The 18,517-nt window shown below is 42.9% G+C and overlaps 1 protein-coding gene across 7 annotated transcripts in view; it reads right to left on the bottom strand.

The window, feature by feature from the left end:
• Nucleotides 1–18,517, bottom strand: part of LOC143283637 (uncharacterized) — a 393,825-nt gene that overhangs the window by 156,629 nt on the left and 218,679 nt on the right. For all 7 annotated transcript variants that reach the window (XR_013055424.1, XR_013055425.1, XR_013055423.1 and 4 more), the window contains 5 exons: nucleotides 15,262–15,317; nucleotides 9,501–9,594; nucleotides 7,361–7,448; nucleotides 3,381–3,498; nucleotides 1,074–1,155 (listed from right to left, as the gene is read on the bottom strand). Coding sequence is in view for 4 of the 7 variants with exons in the window: in XM_076589820.1 (XP_076445935.1) it covers nucleotides 1,074–1,155; nucleotides 3,381–3,498; nucleotides 7,361–7,448; nucleotides 9,501–9,594; nucleotides 15,262–15,317 (438 nt within the window). In the remaining 3 variants the exon portion in view is untranslated. The remainder of the gene's footprint in view (nucleotides 1–1,073; nucleotides 1,156–3,380; nucleotides 3,499–7,360; nucleotides 7,449–9,500; nucleotides 9,595–15,261; nucleotides 15,318–18,517) is intronic.

Below are 18,517 nucleotides of genomic sequence, written 5' to 3'. Positions count from 1 at the left end.
CTTTCTGAGGCAGCCCTCACACATCATTAACTCTCCAGGCTGGACATGGCCTATGTCCTTTCTGAGGCAGCCCTCACACATCATTAACTCTCCAGGCTGGACATGGCCTGTGTCCTTTCTGAGGCAGCCCTCACACATCATTAACTCTCCAGGCTGGACATGGCCTGTGTCCTTTCTGAGGCAGCCCTCACACATCATTAACTCTCCAGGCTGGACATGGCCTGTGTCCTTTCACTCCCTTTCTCAGGTGTGTGCTTATTGTATATGTTTGTTTCCTTCTTCTTCATTCATGGGCTGCATCTCCCCTAGTTGCTGTCTACACGAGTGCTATGTACGCAGTCACACTCAGTTTTCAGCAGGGTGCATGCAGGTTATTATCTTGTTTCCATGACCCATCAAACGCTGACGTGGATCACTTGCGTATACACAAGAAGGGGGTTCAGGTACAAGCAGGTCCGAACATATGTTGACCCCAGAGATGGGAAAAATCTCCACCCTTCACCCACCAGGTGTCGTGAGTGGGATTTGAACCCGGGACCCTCAGATTGAAAGTCTGACACTTTAACAACTCACCTGTTGTACCTGTCATTTGTGTTTTGAAAATTCAATGAACGGTAATATGGATTTCAGAATTTTCAATGTGCATTCTTTTATATATATATATATATATATATATATATATATATATATATATATATATATATATATATATATATCTTCTGCATGTATATTCACACAAAAGGGGGATGAAGGCACAAGCAGGTATGAACATATGTTGACCTGGAAAATTGGATAATTCTTCACATTTAATCCGCCAGGTGCTGATACCAGGATTGAACCAAAGACCATCAGACTGGAAGTCCAGTGTTTTAACCCTTCTGAAAACTGTGGGTCTGCTAACCATCTTCACACAAGGCAAAAACGCACTGATTTTTTTCCAACATTTTTCACGCAGAAGAAAGATATCAGAGATGGAAATTATCTGAAAAAAAACAAAGAAAGAACACTGTTTTTTCCCAGGAGACTATCCTTCATGGTACAGAAGAGTTGCAGTTCCTGGGACAGGCACTCACTGAAGGGTCTGGTGGAGAGGTGGCTGCCTTCTTCAGTTCTGTGATGTCTGTCTGCTGTGTGTTAAACACCTTCATTGCCAGTCTGCAACCAACAGACAGTACACATTGATTGCCAGTCTGCAACCAACAGACAGTACACATTGATTGCCAGTCTGCAACCAACAGACAGTACACATTGATTGCCAGTCTGCAACCAACAGACAGTACACATTGATTGCCAGTCTGCAACCAACACACAGTACACATTGATTGTCTCTCTGCAACCAACACACAGTACACACTGATTGTCTCTCTGCAACCAACCAACAGTACACATTCATTGCCAGTCTGCAACCAACAGACAGTACACACTGATTGTCTCTCTGCAACCAACCAACAGTACACATTCATTGCCAGTCTGCAACCAACAGACAGTACACACTGATTGTCTCTCTGCAACCAACCAACAGTACACATTCATTGCCAGTCTGCAACCAACAGACAGTACACACTGATTGTCTCTCTGCAACCAACCAACAGTACACATTCATTGCCAGTCTGCAACCAAAAGACAGTACACACTGATTGTCTCTCTGCAACCAACCAACAGTACACATTCATTGCCAGTCTGCAACCAACAGACAGTACACATTGATTGCCAGTCTGCAACCAACACACAGTACACATTCATTGCCAGTCCAACCAACAGTACACATTCATTGTCTCTCTGCTACCAACCAACAGTACACATTCATTGCAGTCTGCAACCAACCAACAGTACACATTCATTGCCAGTCTGCAACCAACAGACAGTACACATTCATTGCCAGTCTGCAACCAACACACAGTACACATTCATTGCCAGTCTGCAACCAACCAACAGTACACATTCATTGCCAGTCTGCAACCAACAGTACATATTCACTGTCTCTCTGCAACCAACGGTACACATTCACTGCCAGTCTGCAACCAACCAACAGTACACATTCATTGCAGTCTGCAACCAACCAACAGTACACATTCATTGCAGTCTGCAACCAACCAACAGTACACATTCATTGCCAGTCTGCAACCAACAGACAGTACACATTCATTGCCAGTCTGCAACCAACAGTACACATTCATTATCAGTCTGCAACCAACAGTACACATTCATTGCCAGTCTGCAACCAACCAACAGTACACATTCATTGCCAGTCTGCAACCAACAGTACACATTCATTGCCAGTCTGCAACCAACAGTACACATTCATTGCCAGTCTGCAACCAACAGTACACATTCATTACCAGTCTGCAACCAACCAACAGTACACATTCATTGTCTCTCTGCTACCAACCAACAGTACACATTCACTGCCAGTCTGCAACCAACCAACAGTACACATTCACTGCCAGTCTGCATCCAGCAATACACATTCATTACCAGTCTGCAACCAACCAACAGTACACATTCATTACCAGTCTGCATCCAGCAATACACATTCATTACCAGTCTGCAACCAACCAACAGTACACATTCATTACCAGTCTGCATCCAGCAATACACATTCATTACCAGTCTGCAACCAACCAACAGTACACATTCATTACCAGTCTGCAACCAACAAACAGAACACATTCATTACCAGTCTGCAACCAACCAACAGTACACATTCATTGTCTCTCTGCTACCAACCAACAGTACACACTGATTGCCAGTCTGCAACCAACCAACAGTACACATTCATTGCCAGTCTGCAACCAACCAACAGTACACATTCATTGCCAGTCTGCATCCAGCAATACACATTCATTACCAGTCTGCAACCAACCAACAGTACACATTCATTACCAGTCTGCACACACACACACACACACACACACACACACACAGATATGGTTGTTGTTTGTTTTTGTGTGTGTGTGTGTGTGTGTGTGTGTGTGTGTGTGTGTGTGTGTGTGTGTGTGTGTGTGAGTGTGTGCGCACATATATAATTGACTACATTTATTACACAGGTATGGTTTTCCAAAACTTTCCTTTTTTTTTTTTTTAAGTTCAGGACTACATTCAAGAGCAGAGCAGACGACAGACCAAAAATTATGGTAACTAAGAAAGAGAAACAGATGACATCAGCCAACCTGTGGTGCAGCAGACTACAGACCACAAATTATGGTAACTAAGAAAGAGAAACAGATGACATCAGCCAACCTGTGGTGCAGCAGACTACAGACCACAAATTATGGTAACTACGAAAGAGAAACAGATGACATCAGCCAACCTGTGGTGCAGCAGACTACAGACCACAAATTATGGTAACTACGAAAGAGAAACAGATGACATCAGCCAACCTGTGGTGCAGCAGACTCTCTGAGGTGGCGCTGTGAAGAATGACGCTGAGATCATCCTCTGTGTACTCACGTTCCGAGTCAAGTTGCAACCACTTCACCATTAGTGTCTCGTTTGACACTGCACGCAAACACAGCATGCATACATTTTCCCTGTGCTATGTAACAGATTACATGAAAATGTTATGGTAATGATACTGAGGAGAAAATATAACCATCTATGCAAGGAAAAGAAAAAAAGGGGGAGCAGTCAAAAAAGGTTGGGTCAAGCAGTGTATGGTCTGAACAGCAGTCAAAAAGGGTTGGGTCAAGCAGTGTATGGCCTGAACAGCAGTCAAAAAGGGTTGGGTCAAGCAGTGTATGGCCTGAACAGCAGTCAAAAAGGGTTGGGTCAAGCAGTGTATGGCCTGAACAGCAGTCAAAAAGGGTTGGGTCAAGCAGTGTATGGCCTGAACAGGAGTCAAAAAGGGTTGGGTCAAGCAGTGTCAGGTCTGAACAGGAGTCAAAAAGGGTTGGGTCAAGCAGTATATGGCCTGAACAGGAGTCAAAAAGGGTTGGGTCAAGCAGTGTCAGGTCTGAACAGGAGTCAAAAAGGGTTGGGTCAAGCAGTATATGGCCTGAACAGGAGTCAAAAAGGGTTGGGTCAAGCAGTGTCAGGTCTGAACAGGAGTCAAAAAGGGTTGGGTCAAGCAGTATATGGCCTGAACAGGAGTCAAAAAGGGTTGGGTCAAGCAGTGTCAGGCCTGTTTGTTGTTGCTGTTGTTGTTTTTATTTCGCTTTGATATTTGTTGACAAGCATTTGAGTGAGCCAAAAGAAAATTTTCTATTTTAATTGCTTGAAGCAGACAATAAAATATTTTGAACTGAAGTGAACTGAAACTGTTTTGCGCTACACTGTGCTCCAATGAAGCACACTGCATTGTACTGTGATGCATTATGGATGTTTTCATTCCAACACTGACTGATCAGGGCCCTGTGTGGCCACATGGGCTTTAAGCAACAAAAAATAAATCACTGAATGATTGGCTGACTGATTGAGAGATCTTCTTTTGAATTGTTTCCTTTTTTTTTCTTGCAGCTGACACAAGGAACAGCGTTCCACTGAAGTACAGTGAAACACAAGGAACAGCGTTCCACTGAAGTACAGTGACACACAAACGCTGTTCCTTGTGTGGTGTTGTACTTCAGTGGAACACTGTTCCTTGTGTGTCACTGTACTTCAGTGGAACACTGTTCCTTGTGTGGTGTTGTACTTCAGTGGAACACTGTTCCTTGTGTGTCACTGTACTTCAGTGGAACGCTGTTCCTTGTGTGTCACTGTACTTCATTGGAACGCTGTTCCTTGTGTGGTGTTGTACTTCAGTGGAACACTGTTCCTTGTGTGTCACTGTACTTCAGTGGAACGCTGTTCCTTGTGTGTCACTGTACTTCAGTGGAACGCTGTTCCTTGTGTGTCACTGTACTTCAGTGGAACACTGTTCCTTGTGTGTCACTGTACTTCAGTGGAACGCTGTTCCTTGTGTGTCACTGTACTTCAGTGGAACACTGTTCCTTGTGTGTCACTGTACTTCAGTGGAACGCTGTTCCTTGTGTCACTGTACTTCATTGGAACGCTGTTCCTTGTGTGGTGTTGTACTTCAGTGGAACGCTGTTCCTTGTGTGTCACTGTACTTCATTGGAACGCTGTTCCTTGTGTGGTGTTGTACTTCATTGGAACGCTGTTCCTTGTGTGTCACTGTACTTCAGTGGAACGCTGTTCCTTGTGTGGTGTTGTACTTCAGTGGAACGCTGTTCCTTGTGTGTCACTGTACTTCAGTGGAACACTGTTCCTTGTGTGTCACTGTACTTCAGTGGAACGCTGTTCCTTGTGTGTCACTGTACTTCAGTGGAACGCTGTTCCTTGTGTGGTGTTGTACTTCAGTGGAACGCTGTTCCTTGTGTGTCACTGTACTTCAGTGGAACGCTGTTCCTTGTGTGTCACTGTACTTCAGTGGAACACTGTTCCTTGTGTGTCACTGTACTTCAGTGGAACGCTGTTCCTTGTGTGGTGTTGTACTTCAGTGGAACGCTGTTCCTTGTGTGTCACTGTACTTCATTGGAACGCTGTTCCTTGTGTGGTGTTGTACTTCAGTGGAACGCTGTTCCTTGTGTGTCACTGTACTTCATTGGAACGCTGTTCCTTGTGTGGTGTTGTACTTCATTGGAACGCTGTTCCTTGTGTGTCACTGTACTTCAGTGGAACGCTGTTCCTTGTGTGGTGTTGTACTTCAGTGGAACGCTGTTCCTTGTGTGTCACTGTACTTCATTGGAACGCTGTTCCTTGTGTGGTGTTGTACTTCATTGGAACGCTGTTCCTTGTGTGTCACTGTACTTCAGTGGAACACTGTTCCTTGTGTGGTGTTGTACTTCAGTGGAACACTGTTCCTTGTGTGTCACTGTACTTCAGTGGAACGCTGTTCCTTGTGTGTCACTGTACTTCAGTGGAACACTGTTCCTTGTGTGTCACTGTACTTCAGTGGAACGCTGTTCCTTGTGTGTCACTGTACTTCAGTAGAACGCTGTTCCTTGTGTGTCACTGTACTTCAGTGGAACGCTGTTCCTTGTGTGTCACTGTACTTCAGTGGAACGCTGTTCCTTGTGTGGTGTTGTACTTCATTGGAACGCTGTTCCTTGTGTGTCACTGTACTTCAGTGGAACGCTGTTCCTTGTGTGGTGTTGTACTTCAGTGGAACGCTGTTCCTTGTGTGTCACTGTACTTCATTGGAACGCTGTTCCTTGTGTGGTGTTGTACTTCATTGGAACGCTGTTCCTTGTGTGTCACTGTACTTCAGTGGAACGCTGTTCCTTGTGTGGTGTTGTACTTCAGTGGAACGCTGTTCCTTGTGTGTCACTGTACTTCATTGGAACGCTGTTCCTTGTGTGGTGTTGTACTTCATTGGAACGCTGTTCCTTGTGTGTCACTGTACTTCAGTGGAACACTGTTCCTTGTGTGGTGTTGTACTTCAGTGGAACGCTGTTCCTTGTGTGTCACTGTACTTCAGTGGAACGCTGTTCCTTGTGTGTCACTGTACTTCAGTGGAACACTGTTCCTTGTGTGTCACTGTACTTCAGTGGAACGCTGTTCCTTGTGTGTCACTGTACTTCAGTGGAACGCTGTTCCTTGTGTGTCACTGTACTTCAGTGGAACGCTGTTCCTTGTGTGGTGTTGTACTTCAGTGGAACGCTGTTCCTTGTGTGTCACTGTACTTCAGTGGAACACTGTTCCTTGTGTGTCACTGTACTTCAGTGGAACGCTGTTCCTTGTGTGTCACTGTACTTCAGTGGAACGCTGTTCCTTGTGTGTCACTGTACTTCAGTGGAACGCTGTTCCTTGTGTGGTGTTGTACTTCATTGGAACGCTGTTCCTTGTGTGTCACTGTACTTCAGTGGAACGCTGTTCCTTGTGTGGTGTTGTACTTCATTGGAACGCTGTTCCTTGTGTGTCACTGTACTTCAGTGGAACACTGTTCCTTGTGTGGTGTTGTACTTCAGTGGAACGCTGTTCCTTGTGTGTCACTGTACTTCAGTGGAACGCTGTTCCTTGTGTGTCACTGTACTTCAGTGGAACGCTGTTCCTTGTGTGTCACTGTACTTCAGTGGAACGCTGTTCCTTGTGTGGTGTTGTACTTCAGTGGAACGCTGTTCCTTGTGTGTCACTGTACTTCAGTGGAACACTGTTCCTTGTGTGGTGTTGTACTTCAGTGGAACGCTGTTCCTTGTGTGTCACTGTACTTCAGTGGAACGCTGTTCCTTGTGTGGTGTTGTACTTCAGTGGAACGCTGTTCCTTGTGTGTCACTGTACTTCAGTGGAACGCTGTTCCTTGTGTGTCACTGTACTTCATTGGAACGCTGTTCCTTGTGTGTCACTGTACTTCAGTGGAACGCTTTTCCTTGTGTCAGCTGCAAGAAAAAAAAAGGAAACAATTCAAAAGAAGAGAACTTACTCTCATTTGTGTTGATCTGCATGTAGAAAGTTCTGCTCTCCCCTGGTTTGAGGGTACCCTGGCTGTTGTTCATGTTCAAGGGGTCGACCTGTTCCACAAATGGCAGTGAACTGATGTGAACAAGACTGCCAACATTACTTTATCATTCCATCACTGTTGTTCATGTTCAAGGGGTCGACCTGTTCCACAAATGACAGTGAACTGATGTGAACAAGACTGCCAACATTACTTTATCGTTGCCATCACTGTTGTTCATGTTCAAGGGGTCGACCTGTTCCACAAATGGCAGTGAACTGATGTGAACAAGACTGCCAACATTACTTTATCATTGCCATCACTGTTGTTCTTCATGTTCAAGGGGTTGACCTGTTCCACAAATGGCAGTGAACTGATGTGAACAAGACTGCCAACATTACTTTATCATTGCCATCACTGTTGTTCATGTTCAAGGGGTCAACCTGTTCCACAAATGGCAGTGAACTGATGTGAACAAGACTGCCAACATTACTTTATCATTGCCATCACTGTTGTTCATGTTCAAGGGGTCGACCTGTTCCACAAATGGCAGTGAACTGATGTGAACAAGACTGCCAACATTACTTTATCATTGCCATCACTATTGTTCTTCATGCACCAACTTAAGACAAAGGACTGAAATGCTGTTATCATTTGACATGTGCATACAGTAGTAATGATGGAAGAAATATGCAAACACATATTCGCTTTTTTTATTCAAGACTGGCATCCTTTCAATCCTGAATATGCCACACAGAATATCCAGACAGTACAGAACAAACACACGGTTGCCTTGTTGGGTCTGTGACTGGAAATGAAAGAAAAATGAGGCTGGGAGAGTAAAGGACAAACAAACAACAAAGAGTGATAACTCTCTCTACATACAAAGCAGATATTGCCTTACCTGTCAATGTTTAAAAAAGCTTGTTCTAACAAACAATAAAGAGTGATAACTCTCTCTGCTCCAGGTTCAACAATACTGTGATGGAACACTGCTTCAGGTTCCACCATACTGTGATGGAATGCTTCAGGTTCAACCATACTGTGATGAAACACTGCTTCATGTCCCACCATACTGTGATGGAACACTGCTCCAGGTTCAACAATACTGTGATGGAACACTGCTTCAGGTTCAACCATACTGTGATGGAACACTGCTCCAGGTTCCACCATACTGTGATGGAACACTGCTTCAGGTTCCACCATACTGTGATGGAACACTGCTTCAGGTTCAACCATACTGTGATGGAACACTGCTCCAGGTTCAACCATACTGTGATGGAACACTGCTTCAGGTTCCACCATACTGTGATGGAACACTGCTTCAGGTTCAACCATACTGTGATGGAACACTGCTTCATGTTCCACCATACTGTGATGGAACACTGCTTCATGTTCCACCATACTGTGATGGAACACTGCTCCAGGTTCAACCATACTGTGATGGAACACTGCTTCAGGTTCAACCATACTGTGATGGAACACTGCTCCAGGTTCAACCTTACTGTGATGGAACACTGCTTCAGGTTCAACCATACTGTGATGGAACACTGCTTCAGGTTCAACCATACTGGGATGGAACACTGCTCCAGGTTCCACCATGCTGTGCATTGTTGTTTGTGCCTGTGTGTGTGGCAGTACATCATGGGAGGATGCCATTTGATCCCATCAGAGGTGGGATTTTCAGTCTGTAGGCTCACTCCTACCCACAGCTGAGAGTGCTGTCACCCCAGAAGGGAACACTGGTACCACACAGTCAAGGCTCATCCACTTCACAAATGCTTCTCTGAGAGCGTTGCTAAAATTTTCTGACATGCGGGTGTTATCTCTCAGCCTGTTGAACGCTGGGATGTATCATGAGTCGAGCCTTGTCAAGTAGTTCAAAGCAAAAAATGGACCCTCTTCGCAGCATTTTCATCACACCAATCATCATTCATCATCATTAAAATAAATTCTGTTGAAAAATAATGTCCCAAATTCTGGGGCACAAGAAAAGAAAGAGGGCACCACACTGTTATTACTTGTTTGTACCTGGAGAAGTAACTCTCCTGACTTTTTAAACCATCAGTTATCTCCCTTTAACTAAAGCCCTGACTCTTTTCTACAAACACAAGACAAACAGCACCTGGTATCCAATGACGCTGCGGCTGGGGTTATGCAGCATGACCCACCCCGACAGTTTGTTGGCAATCTTCACCAGGTGCACCTTGTTGCCAGGGCTGAAGGAGGAGGAGGAGGAGGAGGAACTGTTTACTGTCTGGTCACACATAACTGTTTACTGTCTGGTCACACATAACTGTTCACTGTCTGGTCAGACATAACTGTTCACTGTCTGGTCAGACATAACTGTTCACTGTCTGGTCACACATAACTGTTCACTGTCGCACATAACTGTTCACTGTCTGGTCACACATAACTGTTCACTGTCTGGTCACACATAACTGTTCACTGTCTGGTCACACATAACTGTTCACTGTCTGGTCACACATAACTGTTCACTGTCTGGTCAGACATAACTGTTCACTGTCTGGTCACACATAACTGTTCACTGTCTGGTCACACATAACTGTTCACTGTCTGGTCACACATAACTGTTCACTGTCTGGTCACACATAACTGTTTTCTGTCTGGTCACATAACTGTTTTCTGTCTGGTCACACATAACTGTTCACTGTCTGGTCACACATAACTGTTCACTATCTGGTCAGACATAACTGTTCACTGTCTGGTCACATAACTGTTCACTGTCTGGTCACACATAACTGTTCACTGTCTGGTCACACATAACTGTTTTCTGTCTGGTCACACATAACTGTTTTCTGTCTGGTCACATAACTGTTCACTGTCTGGTCACACATAACTGTTTTCTGTCTGGTCACACATAACTGTTTTCTGTCTGGTCACACATAACTGTTTACTATCTGGTCACATAACTGTTCACTGTCTGGTCACACATAACTGTTCACTGTCTGGTCACACATAACTGTTCACTGTCTGGTCAGACATAACTGTTTTCTGTCTGGTCACATAACTGTTCACTGTCTGGTCACACATAACTGTTTTCTGTCTGGTCACACATAACTGTTTTCTGTCTGGTCAGACATAACTGTTTTCTGTCTGGTCACATAACTGTTCACTGTCTGGTCACACATAACTGTTTTCTGTCTGGTCAGACATAACTGTTTTCTGTCTGGTCACATAACTGTTCACTGTCTGGTCACACATAACTGTTTTCTGTCTGGTCACACATAACTGTTTTCTGTCTGGTCACACATAACTGTTTACTATCTGGTCACACATAACTGTTCACTGTCTGGTCACACATAACTGTTCACTGTCTGGTCACACATAACTGTTTTCTGTCTGGTCACATAACTGTTTTCTGTCTGGTCACACATAACTGTTCACTGTCTGGTCACATAACTGTTCACTGTCTGGTCAGACATAACTGTTCACTGTCTGGTCACACATAACTGTTCACTGTCTGGTCACACATAACTGTTCACTGTCTGGTCAGACATAACTGTTCACTGTCTGGTCACACATAACTGTTCACTGTCTGGTCACACATAACTGTTTACTATCTGGTCACATAACTGTTTACTATCTGGTCACACATAACTGTTCACTGTCTGGTCACATAACTGTTCACTGTCTGGTCAGACATAACTGTTCACTGTCTGGTCAGACATAACTGTTCACTGTCTGGTCAGACATAACTGTTCACTGTCTGGTCACACATAACTGTTCACTGTCTGGTCACATAACTGTTCACTGTCTGGTCACACATAACTGTTCACTGTCTGGTCACACATAACTGTTCACTGTCTGGTCACACATAACTGTTCACTGTCTGGTCACATAACTGTTCACTGTCTGGTCACATAACTGTTCACTGTCTGGTCAGACATAACTGTTTTCTGTCTGGTCACATAACTGTTCACTGTCTGGTCACATAACTGTTCACTGTCTGGTCACATAACTGTTCACTGTCTGGTCACACATAACTGTTTTCTATCTGGTCACATAACTGTTCACTGTCTGGTCACATAACTGTTCACTGTCTGGTCACATAACTGTTCACTGTCTGGTCACATAACTGTTCACTGTCTGGTCACACATAACTGTTTTCTATCTGGTCACATAACTGTTCACTGTCTGGTCACATAACTGTTCACTGTCTGGTCACACATAACTGTTTTCTGTCTGGTCACACATAACTGTTTTCTGTCTGGTCACACATAACTGTTTTCTGTCTGGTCAGACATAACTGTTTTCTGTCTGGTCAGACATAACTGTTTTCTGTCTGGTCACACATAACTGTTTACTATCTGGTCACACATAACTGTTTTCTGTCTGGTCAGACATAACTGTTTTCTGTCTGGTCAGACATAACTGTTTTCTGTCTGGTCACACATAACTGTTTACTATCTGGTCACATAACTGTTTACTATCTGGTCACATAACTGTTCACTGTCTGGTCACACATAACTGTTCACTGTCTGGTCACACATAACTGTTTACTATCTGGTCACACATAACTGTTTTCTGTCTGGTCACACATAACTGTTTTCTGTCTGGTCAGACATAACTGTTCACTGTCTGGTCACACATAACTGTTCACTGTCTGGTCAGACATAACTGTTTTCTGTCTGGTCACACATAACTGTTCACTGTCTGGTCACACATAACTGTTTTCTGTCTGGTCACACATAACTGTTCACTGTCTGGTCACACATAACTGTTTTCTGTCTGGTCACACATAACTGTTCACTGTCTGGTCACACATAACTGTTCACTGTCTGGTCAGACATAACTGTTTTCTGTCTGGTCAGACATAACTGTTCACTGTCTGGTCAGACATAACTGTTCACTGTCTGGTCACACATAACTGTTCACTGTCTGGTCACACATAACTGTTTTCTGTCTGGTCACATAACTGTTTTCTGTCTGGTCAGACATAACTGTTCACTGTCTGGTCAGACATAACTGTTCACTGTCTGGTCACACATAACTGTTCACTGTCTGGTCACACATAACTGTTTTCTGTCTGGTCAGACATAACTGTTCACTGTCTGGTCACACATAACTGTTCACTGTCTGGTCACACATAACTGTTCACTGTCTGGTCACACATAACTGTTCACTGTCTGGTCAGACATAACTGTTCACTGTCGCACATAACTGTTCACTGTCTGGTCACACATAACTGTTCACTGTCACACATAACTGTTCACTGTCTGGTCACACATAACTGTTCACTGTCTGGTCAGACATAACTGTTCACTGTCTGGTCACACATAACTGTTCACTGTCTGGTCACACATAACTGTTCACTGTCGCACATAACTGTTCACTGTCTGGTCACACATAACTGTTCACTGTCTGGTCACACATAACTGTTCACTGTCTGGTCACACATAACTGTTCACTGTCTGGTCACACATAACTGTTCACTGTCTGGTCACACATAACTGTTCACTGTCTGGTCACACATAACTGTTCACTGTCTGGTCACACATACTGCTTATTGTAGACATTTTGTAGGAGTGCTTACTTTCACATTTGAATGTCATCATTCAAGATGCAAGTCTTGTTGAGTGCTTACTTTCATATTTGAATGTCATCATTCAAGATATAGGAGTGCTTACTTTCACATTTGAATGTCATCATTCAAGATGCAAGTCTTGTTGGAGTGCTTACTTTCACATTTGAATGTCATCATTCAAGATGTCGGGTGGGACACATCCTGTCCCCGTAAGGTTTATCAAACTTTGGCCTTATCCCTTTTGTCTGCATGGTAAAATCCTATTGTTATCAAATAAAGAATCAAGGACATTATTCAAGAAAAAAAAGAAGATAATTATGTTCTAAATATTGTTTCAAAAACACAGGCAAGAAGCTTGCATTTTTCTTGAAATAAAAGATCACAAAAAATACCTAAGAATGAATAAGAACAGCTGGTCTTCCACATAAACCACAGGAACAAGATAGAGACAGACGGACAGAGACGAGAGAGAGAGTGAGAGGGTGAAAGAGAGAGAGAGAACAAGAACAAGAACAAGAACAAAACTTTAATCTCCAGGCCTCCGGCCCCTAGAAAGAGGTCAAAAGTACACAATATGGTGATCACTCAGCCACAACAAAATGTAAAATACGTACTAACTTAACCTGTAGAACAAAAGTGCTTCTCGTGCATAGTAAATTAATTCTAACTTTCATCATTGTTGTCAAGGAATTCCTGTCGTATCTTCAGGGCATTAAATATATAAATGCATAGTTTACGAATACTGTAAACAGAACCATTCTTCATCAAGTGAACATACGATTGACCTTCAGAGTTCAGATGTTTTTGCTGCAGGTTATTGTAAAGGACACAATTGTTTATAAAATGGTTTTCATCTTCGATTACATTACAACGTTTACATGCGTAATTTGAATTACATTTGAATGTTCTTCTAAAAAATGATCCATTTATTGGGAGCAAACCAAGCCGTAATTTTACTAAACAGTCCCTAAAACACTTTTTATCCACATATTCAAAATATTGCTCACACTGAAAACCAGTTTTAAACATTCTGTAGTTATGATATATATCTTTAGACATTACTGACTCGTCCCACTCCTGCATAAATATATCTTTCATTCTTTGCTTAAATAATGATAAAAATGTTTGCTCACAACCAACGCCTTGTTGCAACCAGACATATCCAAACCCAAGTCTAAATAAAGTATTTTTTACTAAAGACACCCAGCATTTTTTTCCCCTTTCGTCTAAGTTAAACAACATCAAATATGCCTGTCTGGGTAATCGGTGTACATTCATATTCAGCAACCTTAACCAGTACTTGATACACGTTGTGGCACTATTTATATACAGTGGATAACGTCCTAATTCGCCGTATGCAAACTTGTTTGGTACTCTAAGTGTTATGTTCAAAAAACGTTTACATGCAAAGGAATGAACTTTCTCAATATTATCAAGTCTGTTAAGACCCCACATCTCAGAAGCGTACAAAAGAATGGGTTGTACCTGAGCATCGAATATTTTGAAAAAACATCCTTTGGAAATATCATTCAGCTTCGTTATATATTTTATACAGTCAATGCATGCATGTTTGCCTTTTGCTGCTAAAATCCCTACTCCTTTGTTTATACTCATTTTTGTTGTAAAAACAAACCCTAGATAATTATATACATTCACTACTTCTAGAGCATTTCCATCGAGATTCCACTTTTCATATCTTCCCAAAAAGCCACCTTTTCGAAAAACCATCACTTTAGTCTTGTCAGTATTTACATTCAAGAACAGTGTTTTACATGCATTATTCAGAATATTAATTTGATTTTGCAGACCAATCGCAGTGTTAGATAGCAGTACAATATCATCCGCGAACAGAAGAATGAACAACTCTAATAAGTTAGGCAAAAACTGAATTCCATGAATACCACTGATTTCAATTGCTGAAGCAATTTCGTTAACAAATAACGAAAACAATATAGGGCTTAACATACAACCTTGCCTTAAGCCAACGGGACAATCAAAAAACTCAGTTAACTTATCTTCAATACGTACACAAGATGTAACACATTTATACATAGCAATGATAGCAATCATAAATTTCCTCTTTATACCTTTCTGAATCAAAATATCAAACAAAGGCTGACGTTGCACAGAGTCAAATGCTTTTCTCAGATCGACAAAACAGGCGTAAAGCTTGCCTCCTTTCTTTGATAAAGATTTCTCAATAACCGCGTTCAGAGTAAAAATATGAGAGAGAGAGAGAGAGACAGAGACAGAGACAGAGACAGAGAGACAGACAGAGAGAGAGACAGACAGAGAGAAACAACAACATCTGCAGACAAAAAAGGAGTACGACAATTACCTGATCCACAGATTTCCATACTTGTAGCAGTCAAAGGCGTCAGGCAATCTCTGAATCTGATGACAGAACAGAAAGTGCTACAGACATCAGGCAATCTCTGAATCTGATGACAGAGCAGAAAGCGCTACAGACATAAGCCATCTGTGAATCTGATGACAGAACAGAAAGTGCTACAGACATCAGGCAATCTGATGACAGAACAGAATGTGCTACAGACATCAGGCAATGACAGAACAGAAAGTGCTACAGACATCAGGCAATCTGTGAATCTGATGACAGAACAGAAAGTGCTACAGACATCAGGCAATCCGGTGACAGAACAGAAAGTGCTACAGACATCAGGCAATCTGATGACAGAACAGAAAGTGCTACAGACATCTGGCAATCTGATGACAGAACAGAAAGTGCTACAGACATCTGGTAATCTGATGACAGAACAGAAAGTGCTACAGACATCAGGCAATCTGATGACAGAACAGAAAGTGCTACAGACATCAGGCACTCTGATGACAGAACAAAAAGTGCTACAGACATCAAGCAATGACAGAATAGAAAGTGCTACAGACATCAGGCAATCTGATGACAGAACAGAAAGTGCTACAGACATCAAGCAATCTGATGACAGAACAGAAAGTGCTACAGACATCAGGCAATCTGATGACAGAACAGAAAGTGCTACAGACATCTGGCAATCTGATGACAGAACAGAAAGTGCTACAGACATCTGGTAATCTGATGACAGAACAGAAAGTGCTACAGACATCAGGCAATCTGATGACAGAACAGAAAGTGCTGCAGACATTAGGGAATCTGATGACAGAACAGAAAGTGCTACAGTTTCAGTTTCAGTTTCAGTAGCTCAAGGAGGCGTCACTGCGTTCGGACAAATCCATATACGCTACACCACATCTGCCAAGCAGATGCCTGACCAGCAGCGTAACCCAACGCGCTTAGTCAGCCTTGAGATAAAAAAAAAATATATATATATATATATGTATATATAAGCGTACATACACAAATAAATAAATAATAATTATGATATAAAAAAAAAAATAGTAGTAATGAAAATAATGGTAAAATAATAATAATAATAATAATAATAATAATAAATATATAATTAAATAAATAAGACAACAATGATGATAAATAAGCAAATAAATATAAAACATGAAGAAACACATTCACACATACACCCACACATGCATAACCAGATATGCCCCCAAAACGCAGTTTCACAGATATGAAAGCACAGTCAAATACATATAAACGTACATGAGCTCCAACACACACACACACACACACACACACACACCACAAATTTCCCTGCACCTCCTCTACCCCCTCCTCCACACACATTTCTAGTCTATGTATCGCAGCTTCCACGGCACACACACACACACACACACACACACAAACACGCACACGCACACACACACACACTCACACACACAGATGAACGCTTACTTGTACGAGCACACACACACACGCCCATATCTCCCACTCCCAACCCCACACACATATATACAAAGATATATATATAATATATACGTTCCAATATCCTGTTGCTCCCACAGTGTAGGCATGCATACACTCACATACCTCATCCTCTACCTCACCTCCTCCCTGCACCCCCACCTCCCCCTCACACACACACAACACACACACACACACACACATGTACAGAACTCTCCTGACACTTGTGTACACTTACACTCTCACGCATGCACAAACGCACTCAAAAACACAGACCCACACATACACACAAACACACACATACACACACGCACAGAGGGTGCCACTGATTGGCCGCAAGAGGGACGGGAAAAGATCTCTGATGCCAAGAACGTGGCGTCTAGTGTGTTGCTCAGTCTATTGTATTTGGAAAAGCCCACACAGACTCTGTTCCGTTTTGAAGAAATTTGCGCAATGTTGGTTTGGAAATGATGCCGATATTTGTTTGATTTGCAAAGCATCGTGCTCTACCTTTCATGTTAGACTTATGGCCGCTCCCTCTCTCTGCTTTTATTTCTTTGAGGCGATCGATGGTGTGATGGCCTTGTACCTGTTCTTTTTGATATTCTTTGACTTTTTCTGAGGATTTCCGATTTTCCTAGATGTAGGCCGCTCGTTGGTGTTGCGTTACCAGCAAGTCTGTCAGCTCGCTCATTTCCCTTAACTCCTGCATGTCCTGGGCAGTATGACCATGTGAGTTTTTTTATCTGAAAGTTGCGCATTGCCTTATGCCACTCTGGGCTTCCCATTCCGTTTTCAATTTTCTGTATGAGGTTCATTGAGTCGGTTAGAATCATGGCATGTTGGTTTCCGGGCGTATGGATGGACGATAGCCACTGGAGGGCATGTGTCACAGCTTCAACTTCCATCGTTAGGCTGGAGGTTGTGAATTTGTAGGCAGCATTCTCTTCCCTAACTGTTTTTCCATTTTGTTTCGCAGTGAATCCCCAACCGGATTGGTCTTTGGTGACTGAGCCATCCGTGTATATGATGATGTCCTCTTCTTTACTGTTTTCTTCTATGAGTAGCTTCACTTCCGCATCAGTTTTGCCCTCTGGCCATTCCTGACAATGTCTTCCTAAAGTGGGTGAAATGGCTGTGTTGAATAGATGGTTGAGGTTTTCGGGGTTTTTCTCCCATTCTTTTGTTTCTTTCAGGTCTTGTAGTCGGCATACTAGCTGGATTGTGTCTTCTGCTTGCCCCATCCATGATCTTCCTCGTCCTAGACGGCTGCCTTTTGGTTGTCTGACTGCGTCATGCAGTGGGTTTTGAGGGTTTTCTAATGCTTTGAAGTAGGTCTTGACCTGTTCTAACTTGTTTTTGGCCTGCACTGAAGGAAGGTCACGCAGGTATCGCATGGTTTCTGTGGGCGTGTCTTTTGTTGTTCCAAGGATCAGCCTCATAGCTTCATTTTGAACTCTTTCTAATTTTAAGAGGTTGCTTTGAGACGGTGTTGTTAGCCCAAGTCCGTAGTCGATCACACTGAGGACGAGTGATTGGTATAGCAGGAAGAGGTGGCGTTGTTCAATACCTTTGGTTGCCATTGCCTTTAAGACTGAAAGGCCTTTTTTGCATTTGAGAACAGTATTTTCCGCATGTTTTCTGAAGGTCAGCATCCTGTCGAAGTGTATTCCTAGGTAGCGTAGGCATTCAGTTTTCTCGATCTGAATCCCATCGAATGACACAGAAGGTGGTGATTTGCTCGCGGTTCTGTTGTTCAGGGTGCACAGCAACGTTTGGGCTT

This window comes from Babylonia areolata, chromosome 7 (assembly GCF_041734735.1).
Source record: "Babylonia areolata isolate BAREFJ2019XMU chromosome 7, ASM4173473v1, whole genome shotgun sequence".
Taxonomy (NCBI): Eukaryota; Metazoa; Mollusca; class Gastropoda; order Neogastropoda; family Buccinidae; genus Babylonia; species Babylonia areolata.
Note: the sequence above shows the minus strand (reverse complement) of the source record. Positions and strands in the feature narration are given on the sequence as shown.